We start from the raw sequence: 13,577 nt of genomic DNA, 5'->3' as shown, positions 1-13,577 counted from the left end.
ATTCAGGTGCTCTTGTCTTCTTCGCTTCAGCATCCATCTGGCTTGCAATTTTTAGAAGCCATGGAGGTGTTACCAAGAAAATGGCTCAATAAGTTTTCAATTAAATATTTTTTGAAAATATTTTTAAATATTTTTATTAGGATGAAAACTTTGTCTTTTATTTAGCAGATGCCGCTACGCACCTACTACCATCTTGTCAGTTGCAATGAGTGGACTAATAGAGTCGAAAATTTCTATTTGGGACAGAGATAGCAACCTATGCATTCTCTGAAGAACCACTAAAAGTGGTGAAATCGTTGATAATAGTGCTGGTTGCACTCTCTGAACTAAGTAAAAATTAAGACAGTTTTGGCTTCACATTTTAACTGAATAAAAATGGTATACATTTTTATTTATTTTTTTATTTTATATTAGTATTACTCCTTTGAGTAACATAGGTCTATTTTCTGTTGGAATTTACCACTCTGAACAGATGGGGTCGTGAATTGCAAGTTTTAGAATTCCCTCTTGTCTTCTTCGTTTCAGCATCCATCTGGCTTGCAATTTTTAGAAGCCATGTAGGTGTTACCAGGAAAATGGTCCAATAAGTTTTTAATTAAATATCTTTTAAAAATATTTTTAAAAACTTTGACTAATATTAAGAAGTCTTTGAAATGCCCTGCAGACCTAAAAAGCCTTCTTAGTGTTACTACAAGTACTAGAACTGCTTCTAAACTGACATCAAGGAATGCCAGTAAACCTCTCTCTATTGAGGTAGATGAAGAAATTGATCTGACCCTGACCAAATCTGGTGCAAATTCAGCATAAACAGATTCCAATATCAGACCACCAAAATCTTGGCCAAGTACATTCTATTATCTGCCACCTATTATTTGATTCTCTGCATAATTTTTATCATATTAAAATATGAATCCAACAATTTTAATATAATAAATAACTATTTTTAAATCAGTTTCGGTGTAAATTATAAATTCCCAAAAATTCCCGGGAGGATATGGATTTTGGGAATATTCCCAAAATATAATATTCCCTCGAGAATAAATTCCCAGGAATTTTACATCACTAATCCAGAGGCTGTCTGGTACAACATGAGGAGCATTGGCTTTCACCTTGCGATTATCTGCCTGGGCCTTGTCTTCTCAACTCCGGAATACTGCTCTTCAGCCTCACATATTATACACAAAGTAGATGCCCGAGACACTCCCTCACTAGTGAATACAGAAAGATAATTCATAACGAGATCCTGCCAATCAATCAAGATATAGATGCTACCAAATATTGCTGTAGAAAATGAGTTCAACTTAACTACCACATTGACTTGAGAATGGATGGAACAACAAAATAGCAGCTTACCCTGCTTCACACAAACTCCACCAGGATTTGATTTACCACGCAACACATGGACTTTGCTAAACCAAATCAGAACCCTACACAGCAGATGTGGTTACATAATGTACAAATGGTGTAAACAACGTCCCCACTCTGTGACTGTGGACAATCACAAACCATCTGTCACATCACATAACAGTGTCCCACAAGATCATATCATGCCAGAGGATTTCCTAATGGTGACTCCAGATTCAGTAGACTATATAAATAAGCTAGATGTGGGTTTGTGAACCTATGTACTATGGTTTATACAAAATATATGTAAATGTGTCAAATGCCATGTTTATGATAAATAAATAAATAAAAATATAAACTTTACAGGAAAACCTGCAAGTCCAAATTAAAAGATTAAACTTGAAGAGTATAAGTAATGCAAATAACTCATTATGAGTTATTAGCACTTATGTTAGTTTAATTTAGTTTTTAGTTTTTTTTTATTGGCTTTAGGATAAGACCATGCGGCCAGAAACAAAGTAAGTAGTACATAATATAAACATAATGCAAACAAAACACATATAAATGATATAAACAAAACATATTAAACATAATATATCTTATCTAAATTATCTAAATAGTAATCTAAGTTAAGGTTATCTAAGTCTGGCCGACCTTTTTGTTAAGAATAGATATATTATTACTAAACTTTTTTTTTCAAATTGAATTTTTGTTAAATTAATCATAATAAACATTTTGGGATAAGAACAAGGGTCACACTTTTCTCATCCAAGGGTTTTTCTTATCATTTTTTATTAATTATTGATAGTTTTTAGTTGACACAATAAAAAAGGATTTTTGACATTTATACTACTCTTCTCAAATGAGGATTTTCCAAATTTAATGTACTAAAGGAAGCGGTAGCCATAACACGAAGACCAGTGCAGACAGTGTGGTTCATAATAAATTTAATACTTCTTCTTCTACGGCACTACAGCCCAAATTGAGCCTTGGCCTCCTTTATTTTTTGCCTCTACCCTTGTTTGTCTATGGCTGCTCTTCTCCATACACGGACTCCTAAAAGGGCTTGTGCATAGCTGTTTACTGTGTCTTCCCAGCGCTCTCTTGGCTTTCCAACCAGTCTCTTTCCCTGCATTCTAGCATTCAGTGCTCTTTTTGGTAGCCTATTCTCTCCCATTCTTATCATTATTTGGCCCATTGGAATATGAATAATAACTCTCTTAGATTTAGATAGTTTAGAGAACCTTACCTGAATTATCTTCTAGTTCATTTTTGAAGTTTTGCAGATCTATGGATGTGGACAGCTGGCTTTTTATATCTCTCTGGTTGTTTTCAACATACTCTTCTTTAATTTCAACTTTGAATTCCATAGCTTGACATAGAAACTGAATAAATATATTGAAAATATACAAAGTTATTTACTGCATTGATTCAATGGTAATAATTCTATATCCATGTGGTACGTGGTACCTAGTGGTCCCAGGTTCCCAGGTACCAGTCCAGCAGCAAACAATGTTCATTGTTTATATGCAATCCAAGATGGTGATCCTACAATGATGTATTATTTAATGTTTCTAAATAAAGGGGCATGTTTCAAGGCGAATGTTTTAAAGGGGTTCAAAACTCACCGATTTTGTAGGTTTTTAGCGTGTTTAGAAAACTAAAATTGCGAACTCAATACTCTACAGAATGTTTTAAATCTCATAAACACTAATTATTTTAACTGCAATTGCAATATTGAGTGTATGTACCCAAATGTACTGTGATGCGAACTGTGAATGTTTCTAGTTTCTAAGCTAACATTTCAATTTCCCTTCCACACCCAGCACCCACAGTATTTACTTATTATAATTTATTTTTATTAATTTTTATTTAAAATTCTACTTGAATCTTTAATACCACTGACGGCACTGAATACTGAATACCACCTGTCAAATCGAAAATCTGTGACTCGTGAGTGGTCCAAAATTTCCCATAACACAAGAAACTGACATCTCGCATGCAGGGTTACCAGGTCTACTGATTTTTCAGTAGACCTACTGATTTTAACTCCAATTACTGACCTACTGAAATCTATCAACACATATTAGCCGTTATTAACAGGTAAATTTAGTCCGTATATAATATGACCTGGTATTATTGGATTATACCCTAGGCTGTGGGTGAAAAAACGTGATATAATTCAGGAATTTTTGAAACCTATCAGGTGTTGTAAAGGACTATGCCAGGAATAACTTCTACTAAAATGTAACCAAAAATATTGTGCGCTTTTTTATTGCGATTTTTATTTGTTAAATTTGCAATTTTTAACGATTTTTAATTTTGTAGCTTAGGATATTGATTTTAGAGAAAAACTTTTTAATAGAAAGTTGTAGTAAATTAAAAAACCTGCAATTTGAGCTATGGTAAGTTTAATTTCGTTAATTGGATATTGCAAAACAGCCTGCGAAAGGTCCAAAATGGCCGTATTTTACAATTGCGTTATTTATTGTACAAATATTTTTTTTATTTTTTAAAACTTTAAAATGAAGATCTTTCAATTCCAAAACTAAAAAAAAATTGTAAAGCCAGATTAACGAATTTGTTGCTTAGATATTATAAATTGTTTATCCCAAGAGGTCAAATGTCGAAGGCTATAACTTTTTGAAAAAAAAAATCGTAGAGAGTTGGTGAAACATCCAATCTCCTTCTAAAGAGTTATATTTTCATATTCTGATGTAAATAAATGCGTAAAACATTTTTAAACCTCTAATTTTTGGGTTTGAAAATAAGGGGGCAAATTTCGTTATAAACATTTAGAGATGAAGCGGCCCTGTATATCCTATGAGTTTCTAACTTACAGATTATTGTTGCTGAAGACGAAACGAAGATTTATAACCAACAGAAGCCGAGATAATTGTTTTTTTTTCTTAAATCGTAGTGCCTTTATACCAATTAAGAGGATCGGTACGTATTTTCGGCTGCAATGCTATTCAAATGGGGATTTATTTTTTTTCGAATCCTGAGAAAACTAATAAGTATTTTTTAAAAATTTAAACGCAGAATGAAAGATCACGTTATTAGCGAGGGCCGAAAGTCCCTGAGAACTTCTATAATGTTTATTTTAATAAGTTACAGGGGTGAAAAACTAAGAGAAAATTTAGTGTGATTTTTAATTTCAAATATATCATTCAAAATAAACTTTTTATTTATTCTAAGGGACTTTCGGCCCTCGGTAATAATTTAGTCTTTCATTGTTTAGTTGACCATTGTTTCTTATTGTATGCTAATCGGCTTGCTTCTGCTATTGTTTTCCCCTTCCTTTGGATGATTTTAGCGACTACTGTATCCCAATCTTCTCTAGGTCTTCCTCTACTTCTTTTATTTTGTATCCTGGCTTCCCATATTTTCTTCACCGGTATGTTGTCTTTCATTCTTTTCATGTGTCCCCACCAACTTAGTTGTTTTTCTTCAATATACTCAAGTACAGATTTCGTCTTAAGATCTGTGCATATATCTGTGCTTCTTATTCTGTCTCTCATTGTCACTCCTCTAACTCTTCGTAAATACTTCATTTCTAGGGCTTGTATCTTGCTTTTTAGTTTTCTAGTTAGTATCCATGATTCACAGCCGTATGTGAGCACTGGTCTATATATGGTGTTGAATACAGTTAGTTTGGTTTTTCTTGTGATTTCCTTTTTGTTTAAGAAGCTATTTTTTATTGCATGAAATAGTTTTGATGTTTTACTTATCCTCTCTTCAACATCTTTGTCCTGCCTTCCATTATTTTCGATTGTAACGCCCATGTATTGGAAATGGTTTACTTGTTCTATTGCCTCCTTATTAATTTGCATATTTATTACGACTGGTTCTTGCGATATTACCATGGTCTTCGTCTTATGTGTATTTATCTTCATACCCTGTTTACATAATGCGTGATTCCATGCTTGCAGGTTATTTTGCAGGTCTTCTTCTTTTTCTGAGATAACTACTACATCATCTGCGAATGCACATTCCGAAATGGTTACGCTATGGAGATTCCTGTACCCTACATGCAATTTCTTTAGTTGTGGTATGCACTCTATCATGATTTCGTCCATAAAGATGTTGAAGAGGGTTGGGCTCATGACACCTCCTTGCCTTAGTCCTTCAGTTGTTTCGAATTCTGTTGATTTCATGTTTTTATGTATTATGTAGTTCCTATTTCTCTTATAAAGACTTTTGATGATTTTTAACTAGTTTATCATCAACCCCTCTTCTTATCAAGCTGTCCCACACAGTTTGTCGTTTCACCCTGTCGAATGCCTTTTCCAGGTCTATGAAGGCCATATATGCTTTCTTTTTAGACAGTAACGTTTTTTCAATTATTTGTTTTACAGTGAAAATATGGTCTTGCACTCCTCGTCCCTTTCTAAAGCCACTCTGTGCTTCATTTAAAGTAGTTTCTGTAAAGTTTCTCAGCTTTTTTTCTAGTACTGTTTCATAGACTTTGAGAGAAGAACATAACAGTGTAATTCCTCGATAGTTGTTACAATCTTTGTGGTCTCCTTTCTTATATATCGGCACTATTACTCCTATCTCCCAGTCCTTCGGTATTGTTTCTTTTTTGCTTGCTTCTTTGAATATTTCAGCTAATTGTTTTACGCCTTTCATTCCCATGTACTTCAGCATTTCCGGTGGTATATGGTCGTGTCCAGGTGCCTTTCCGTTTTTAAGTTTGCCTATTGCTTCTATTGTATCTTCGATTGTTATCTCGATGCTTGTTCTCTGTTCTTCACTACCTGTCGCGTTACTGTTTTCTTTATTCCTATCCTCTTTTGTGGTAGTTAATAATTCTTGGAAGTGTTGTCGCCATATTTCAATAATTTCTTTTTCTTCTGTGATTATTTTTCCTTCTTTGTTTTTAATTCTCATATCCTTACTAGGTTTGTCTGTTCTCAGAGATTTTAATGTTCTATAAAAAAGTTTTTGATTTTCTTTGCTATTGTGTTCCAGCTGTTGTCCAAATTGATGCCAACTCTTTTCCTTTTCTCTTTTTATCATATCTCTTACTGCAGTTCTTGCCTCGTTGTATTTGTTGTAATTGTTTACTGTTTTCTTTTTTTTTTTTTTTTTTGTCAATTTGTTTGTCATTATTGTTTGTGATTTAGTTTTACAGCTTGTAGTTTGTTTGTTTTTTATTTTTGACAATACTACATATTTTTATTTTTGACAATACTACATATTTTGTAGTTGTTATATAATGTAAATGTGTTATGTGTTATATTTTATATTTAGTCATATTTTAATTTTATTTATTTATTTAAAACTCTTAAACAGTGTTTGTCAACAAGATTTTTTCTTAGACAATAAACATATATTCTCTCTCTCTCTCTCTGTTTCCTAAATAATTATTCCAAAGTTTTTTCTTAGTTTTCACTTGTTGTTTTATTTCGGCATTCCACCAGTTTGTTTGTTTCACCTTGTCATTCCTTTTACTAATGCCACATACTTTTTTCGCCGCTTCCAGTAATATATTTTTAAATGATTGCCATTTTTGTTCTAGGTTGTTACTATCATTTGCATTTTCCAGAGCTGCTATTTCTAAATCAACCATTTCTTTGTATCTTAGGGCAATCTCTTTGTTTCTGAGCTTGTAAGTTCTGATTGATTCGTATTCAATTTTTCTTTTGTTTTCTTTTGTATGTTCCTGGGGTTTCTTGTTTTTATTCTTTATTCTAGCTTCCAACAAATAATGGTCACTACTTATGTCTGGTCCTCTTCGGACTCTAACGTCTTGAATTACCTTTCGATTGTCGCGTTCTACTAGTATGTAATCGATTATTGACTTTTCTGATTCTCTTGGTCCTTGCCTAGTAAATTTATGTATGTCTTTGTGTTGGTAGTGTGTGTTTGTTGCTATTAAATTATTTAGTACGCAGAATTCTATTAACCGTTTTCCATTGTCATTTCTCACTTCTTCACTGTACCTTCCAATTACATCTGTTACTGTCTCATCTTTGATTCCTACTCTTCCGTTGAAGTCTCCAATGACGTAAATCCGCCCTTTACTGTTTTCTATTGCTATATTTAGGTCTGTCCAGAATTTTTCTTTGACTTCTTTTTTCTCATTTTCATCGGGTCCATATGCCGTAATTATTGTCTGTGGCTCTCCCTGTTCATCTTTCATCTCAAGAGCGACTATTCTTTCTGACCAGCCTTTCCAGTCCTGTATATTTATTACTTTTTCTTTTTTAATTATAGTACCTACTCCTGAAGCTGCTCTCTTTTCCGGTGGAACCCCACTATATATAAGCAAATGACCGCCTTCTACTATGGTTTATACAAAATATATGTAAATGTGTCAAATGCCATATTTATGATAAATAAATAAATAAAAATATAAACTTTACAGGAAAACCTGCAAGTCCAAATTAAAAGATTAAACTTGAAGAGTATAAGTAATGCAAATAACTCATTATGAGTTATTAGCACTTATGTTAGTTTAGTTTAGTTTTTAGTTTTTTTTTATTGGCTTTAGGATAAGACCATGCGGCCAGAAACAAAGTAAGTAGTACATAATATAAACATAATACAAACAAAGCACATATAAATGATATAAACAAAACATAAATAAACATAATATATCTTATCTAAATTATCTAAATAGTAATCTAAGTTAAGGTTATCTAAGTCTGGCCGACCTTTTTGTTAAGAATAGATATATTATTATTAAACATTTTTTTTTAAATTGAATTTTTGTTAAATTAATCATAATAAACATTTTGGGATAAGAACAAGGGTCACACTTTTCTCATCCAAGGGTTTTTCTTATCATTTTTTATTAATTATTGATAGTTTTTAGTTGACACAATAAAAAAGGATTTTTGACATTTATACTACTCTTCTCAAATGAGGATTTTCCAAATTTAATGTACTAAAGGAAGCGGTAGCCATAACACGAAGACCAGTGCAGACAGTGTGGTTCATAATAAATTTAATACTTCTTCTTCTACGGCACTACAGCCCAAATTGAGCCTTGGCCTCCTTTATTTTTTGCCTCTACCCTTGTTTGTCTATGGCTGCTCTTCTCCATACACGGACTCCTAAAAGGGCTTGTGCATAGCTGTTTACTGTGTCTTCCCAGCGCTCTCTTGGCTTTCCAACCAGTCTCTTTCCCTGCATTCTAGCATTCAGTGCTCTTTTTGGTAGCCTATTCTCTCCCATTCTTATCATTATTTGGCCCATTGAAATATGAATAATAACTCTCTTAGATTTAGATAGTTTAGAGAACCTTACCTGAATTATCTTCTAGTTCATTTTTGAAGTTTTGCAGATCTATGGATGTGGACAGCTGGCTTTTTATATCTCTCTGGTTGTTTTCAACATACTCTTCTTTAATTTCAACTTTGAATTCCATAGCTTGACATAGAAACTGAATAAATATATTGAAAATATACAAAGTTATTTACTGCATTGATTCAATGGTAATAATTCTATATCCATGTGGTACGTGGTACCTAGTGGTCCCAGGTTCCCAGGTACCAGTCCAGCAGCAAACAATGTTCATTGTTTATATGCAATCCAAGATGGTGATCCTACAATGATGTATTATTTAATGTTTCTAAATAAAGGGGCATGTTTCAAGGCGAATGTTTTAAAGGGGTTCAAAACTCACCGATTTTGTAGGTTTTCAGCGTGTTTAGAAAACTAAAATTGCGAACTCAATACTCTACAGAATGTTTTAAATCTCATAAACAATAATTATTATTTTAACTGTTATTGCAATATTGAGTGTATGTACCCAAATGTACTGTGATGCGAACTGTGAATGTTTCTAGTTTCTAAACTAACATTTCCATTTCCCTTCCACACCCTGCACCCACAGTATTTACTTATTATAATTTATTTTTATTAATTTTTATTTAAAATTCTACTTGAATCTTGAATCTTCAATACCACTGACGGCACTGAATACTGCTGAATACCACCTGTCAAATCGAAAATCTGTGACTCGTGATTGGTCCAAAATTTCCCATAACACAAGAAACTGACATCTCGCATGCAGGGTTACCAGGTCTACCGATTTTTCAGTAGACCTACTGATTTTAACTCCAATTACTGACCTACTGAAATCTATCAACACATATTGGCCGTTATTAACAGGTAAATTTAGTCCGTATATAATATGACCTGGTATTATTGGATTATACCCCAGGCTGTGGGTGAAAAAACGTGATATAATTCAGGAATTTTTGAAACCTATCAGGTGTTGTAAAGGACTATGCCAGGAATAACTTCTACTAAAATGTAACCAAAAATATTGTGCGCTTTTTTTATTGCGATTTTTATTTGTTAAATTTGCAATTTTTAACGATTTTTAATTTTGTAGCTTAGGATATTGATTTTAGAGAAAAACTTTTTAATAGAAAGTTGTAGTAAATTAAAAAACCTGCAATTTGAGCTATGGTAAGTTTAATTTCGTTAATTGGTTATTGCAAAACAGCCTGCGAAAGGTCCAAAATGGCCGTATTTTACAATTGCGTTATTTATTGTACAGGGGCTGTCCATTAATCACGTGAGGCTCGAAAGGGGGGGGGGGAGGGTTCCATAAAAAATCACGAAACATCACAAAAGGGGGAGGGGGGTCTAGTAATAATATCACGTGTATTTATTTTTTAAATAAAATGCCCGAAACTCAACTGAAAAGTGGCTTTACATGTATTTATTTTTTCGGTAAATGCACACAAAAATCGAAAGTGGCATTGGTGTGACTGATAAAAAAAATCATTTCTCATTCTAATAAACCCACCCAAATTTCTGTAGTGACACGGGATACTTTACACTTTACATGGTAAATTATTTTAAGTGCCTAAGATAAGAAAGGACTCTCAGATCTTTTGTTTTGAATGCACCACCAGATGTTTCCACTTAGAAATACTGGTCAGTCTGCCGTCTTCGATATGGGCTTTATGTATTATACCTACTATCTAATGAATTGATAAAGTGGTGGGAGTTATTCTGTTGTTTTGGCACTGAATATCTACGAATCTATGTAAGAATCGGAGGCACATTTCTTCTTGGATCTTAGCAATAGAGTATTTGACATATTCAAACATATATGTTTATTGTTACAAAATGTTGTACAGGGTGATCAAAATATTATACTATTCTATTAACAAACTCAATATTTTAGCTCATGTATCAATACTTCAAAAGTATTCAACATGCCTTACAAAACTTTTCAAGCATGATCAAGAGCAATATTTATCTTTACAAATGCACCTGGTATAGCGCGTTCAATCGCGTTGAGAGAAGAATGGCGGCTTTCAGCCGGGAATTATCTGGACTTACAATTCCGCATGATTCTTATGGAACCCATTTGGATGAACAAGGGAGAACAAAAGATCATTACCTTGAAAAGAACTTTCAGAAGGCTGGTGAAGTTCTCTCAGAAGTATGGAGTAATATGGTTATTGACGGACATGGCGTCGTAGCTGAGTATGTCAAGCCAGATAACATTGTTGAAAGTTTTATTCCAGATCTGTCTTCCCAGCAGTGGTATAGCAAGCATGTGTGACAAAGTCAATATTTGCTTTAGATATATAATATGCGGAGTTCTATACGATTCAATCTTTCGGAACGCTTCGTTATACCTCCTTACCAGATTTTGCAGTCGTCCGGTGGCCTATATATTCCAGAGCCTCAAGAGCATCATGACAACTTCTGCGACGGTCTCTCGAAATTACTCCAACGTATCAAGGCTTCGGCAAATTGATTTATATGACCTGTAGTGCCCTAGCCTGCAGAAGGACCATCAGATACTTTTGAAAGGACATGTCAGCTGTGTGCACTGGACTTCTGTAGAAAGAAAATAGCTAAAGCGCATGTGAATACTTGTCACAAGCAACTGAATTTGAGCAATAACACTCTAGCACATGAACAATGTTCGTCCTTCCTGCATCCTCACGCGTCGATTGAATGGTAGATCGAGAGATTCTCTGCGTAGTGCGCGAAAATAATGACTCCGAGTGGCTTGATGAAACTGATGTTGATCTTCAACAACGCATATTCTGTCTAAATCCCGAGCCGAGGATTAGCGGCGTGTAATTTGGGTTGCCTATATAACCTTGAATCAACGAAATGGGCCTTGAGTGTTATTTAAAACGCTGAAAAGACCGTTTAGTGATAATAAAAAGGGTGGGTTGTGATTGCGCGCAGCGGTCAAATACCTCGCCCTGCGGTTCTCTCACTCTAATACCCGTAAGTTAGGTTTGGACCGAAGGGTTAGGTCTTCCTCCTTTCAGGCAAAAACCGATATTTACTGCGGTTGCATGATATTTAATATTAAAATAGTATTGGATGTGGTAGAATGTAGACTCTTTGTATAATTATCAATTGAACAGTGAAGCTGTTAGATCAATTTTCCGATTCAATCATTTCTACTGTTCACAGTTCTGTGTTTGTGTTTGCTTTTGAGTAGGTATTTCATTTTCTTGACAACGAAAATGTTCGGTGTGGAAATAATTAATAAGTGCTTGGAATGCGGAAACGTGTATAAACGTAAACATGATTTAAAAAGACATGTAAAAAGTTCGCATCCCGACAAATTGGATGCAATTGCCCCTTTAAAAGTGCTTAAAGGCAACGTCTATAAATTTAGACATAAGCCAAGTTTAAACTTTCATGCCAAAAAAATGCACACAAATGTCATTGATTTGTACAGTTGTAATTTTTTGAATAATAAACATTCGCGATTCAAGTTTATATAGCATTTACAATCATCCGTCAAATAAAATACCAAACGTCAGACCGCGTATTTTAAATTTAAGAAATATTTTCCAAAAATTTAATATTTCTAAACTAGACATTACGCTTTCGAGGTGTGAACAGTTTCTGTTTTGCAGCAGTTAAAGTTTGCCACTAGTTTAGGGTCTTAACCTAGCTAACAACCGCCGGTGTTGTTGCTTATAAGTGTTTGCATATAGGTAAGTTGAGCATTTTTGCTTATATTTTTTTTAAGCGGCTTTCTTTTATGCTATTTTGCTTGCTCTTTTTATTTCTTTTTGCTTTCTAGTTATTAATACTTCATTGACTGGTTTTTTCTTACAATGAGTGAGGAAAAGGGGGGCTCAGTCCCCCCTTATCCTGATACTTCTCCGGCTAAAATTGCAATGACTAATAATTCCGAAAAAAATCAAAATCAGACTTCCGACAATAATTCTCAGGAAGAAAAAAAGGTTAATACATAGTCCGAAAAAGATCATGGACCTTTTGTAGTATATCTTGAATCTACAAATATACCGAATATAAAAATTGGCACATTCAATACAATTAAAATAGCTCGAGATATATTCAACCTCAAACTTAATGACGTTAAAAAAATAGATAGTAAAGGACTCAATAGAGTTTCAGTTGAATTTGCCAATTTTCACTCGGCTAACATGCTACTTAAGAACACTCAACTTCTAAATCAGGGATACAAGATATATATACCTTTTAACTTCGTAACCTGCAAAGGTATCGTCAGACAAATTGATACAGATATTGATGAAAAAGAACTTCTTCGGTGTTGCGATACAGGAAATGACATTGAAATTTTACATATAAAAAGATTAAATAGAAGAGTAATTAAAGATGGAGTAACTTCTTATGAACCCACAGGTACGACACTATTTACATTTCGAGGCGTTCTTATGCCCAAAACTGTGTTTTTTTATGGCATACCAAGACTAGTGGACACATATATTGCCCCAGTGACACAGTGCTATAACTGTCTAAGATTTGGACACACAAAAACAAACTGTAAAGGGAAAGAAAGATGTTTTAATTGCGGGGAAAACAAACATGAAGACGTATGCATGACAAAATGTTTTTACTGCAAGGACTCTCACAAATCTATTGACAAGAGCTGCCCAGAATATACAAGGCAAAAGAATATTAAAGAACTGATGGCGTATGAAAATTTGACATTTTTTGAGGCAAGTGAAGCCATTCCAAAATCCTACATCTCAAATAATAAATTTATTTATAACCCGAGAGATTTTCCAAATTTTAAAAATAACAGCAGGCCATTAGAAAATACTCCAAGTACCAGTACAAATAATTCTAACACCATAGAACCATCGCAACGAAGAACAAACAATTTTAGATCATCTACAGTAAAACGTTCCTTTCAACAGGTGGTTCTGAACTCCGACAACAAACGGAGAGTCGTGCAAAAACGTCAAGATAAGCAACCAAATGAAAAGAGTACATATACACAGCAATTAAGA

General features: G+C 33.7%; 1 protein-coding gene across 4 annotated transcripts in view; it reads right to left on the bottom strand.

Annotated features, from left to right (window-relative positions):
* The window catches only part of LOC126890486 (zinc finger protein 271-like), a 114,806-nt gene extending 105,535 nt beyond the window's left edge, over positions 1 to 9,271 (bottom strand). The window contains exons 1-2 of one of the 4 annotated variants that reach the window (XM_050659468.1): positions 8,981 to 9,271; positions 8,602 to 8,900 (exon numbers count right to left, since the gene is read on the bottom strand). In XM_050659468.1, the coding sequence (XP_050515425.1) occupies positions 8,602 to 8,722 (121 nt within the window). In that variant the 5' untranslated portion in view covers positions 8,723 to 8,900; positions 8,981 to 9,271. Of the gene's footprint in view, positions 1 to 2,593; positions 2,893 to 2,972; positions 3,528 to 8,601; positions 8,901 to 8,980 lie in introns of those variants that run through there. The other 3 variants (XM_050659467.1, XM_050659470.1, XM_050659469.1) reach the window with 3 other exon arrangements.
* Between the last annotated feature and the right edge of the window lie 4,306 nt (positions 9,272 to 13,577).

This window comes from Diabrotica virgifera, chromosome 8 (genome assembly GCF_917563875.1).
Source record: "Diabrotica virgifera virgifera chromosome 8, PGI_DIABVI_V3a".
Taxonomy (NCBI): domain Eukaryota; kingdom Metazoa; phylum Arthropoda; class Insecta; order Coleoptera; family Chrysomelidae; genus Diabrotica; species Diabrotica virgifera.
Note: the sequence above shows the minus strand (reverse complement) of the source record. Positions and strands in the feature narration are given on the sequence as shown.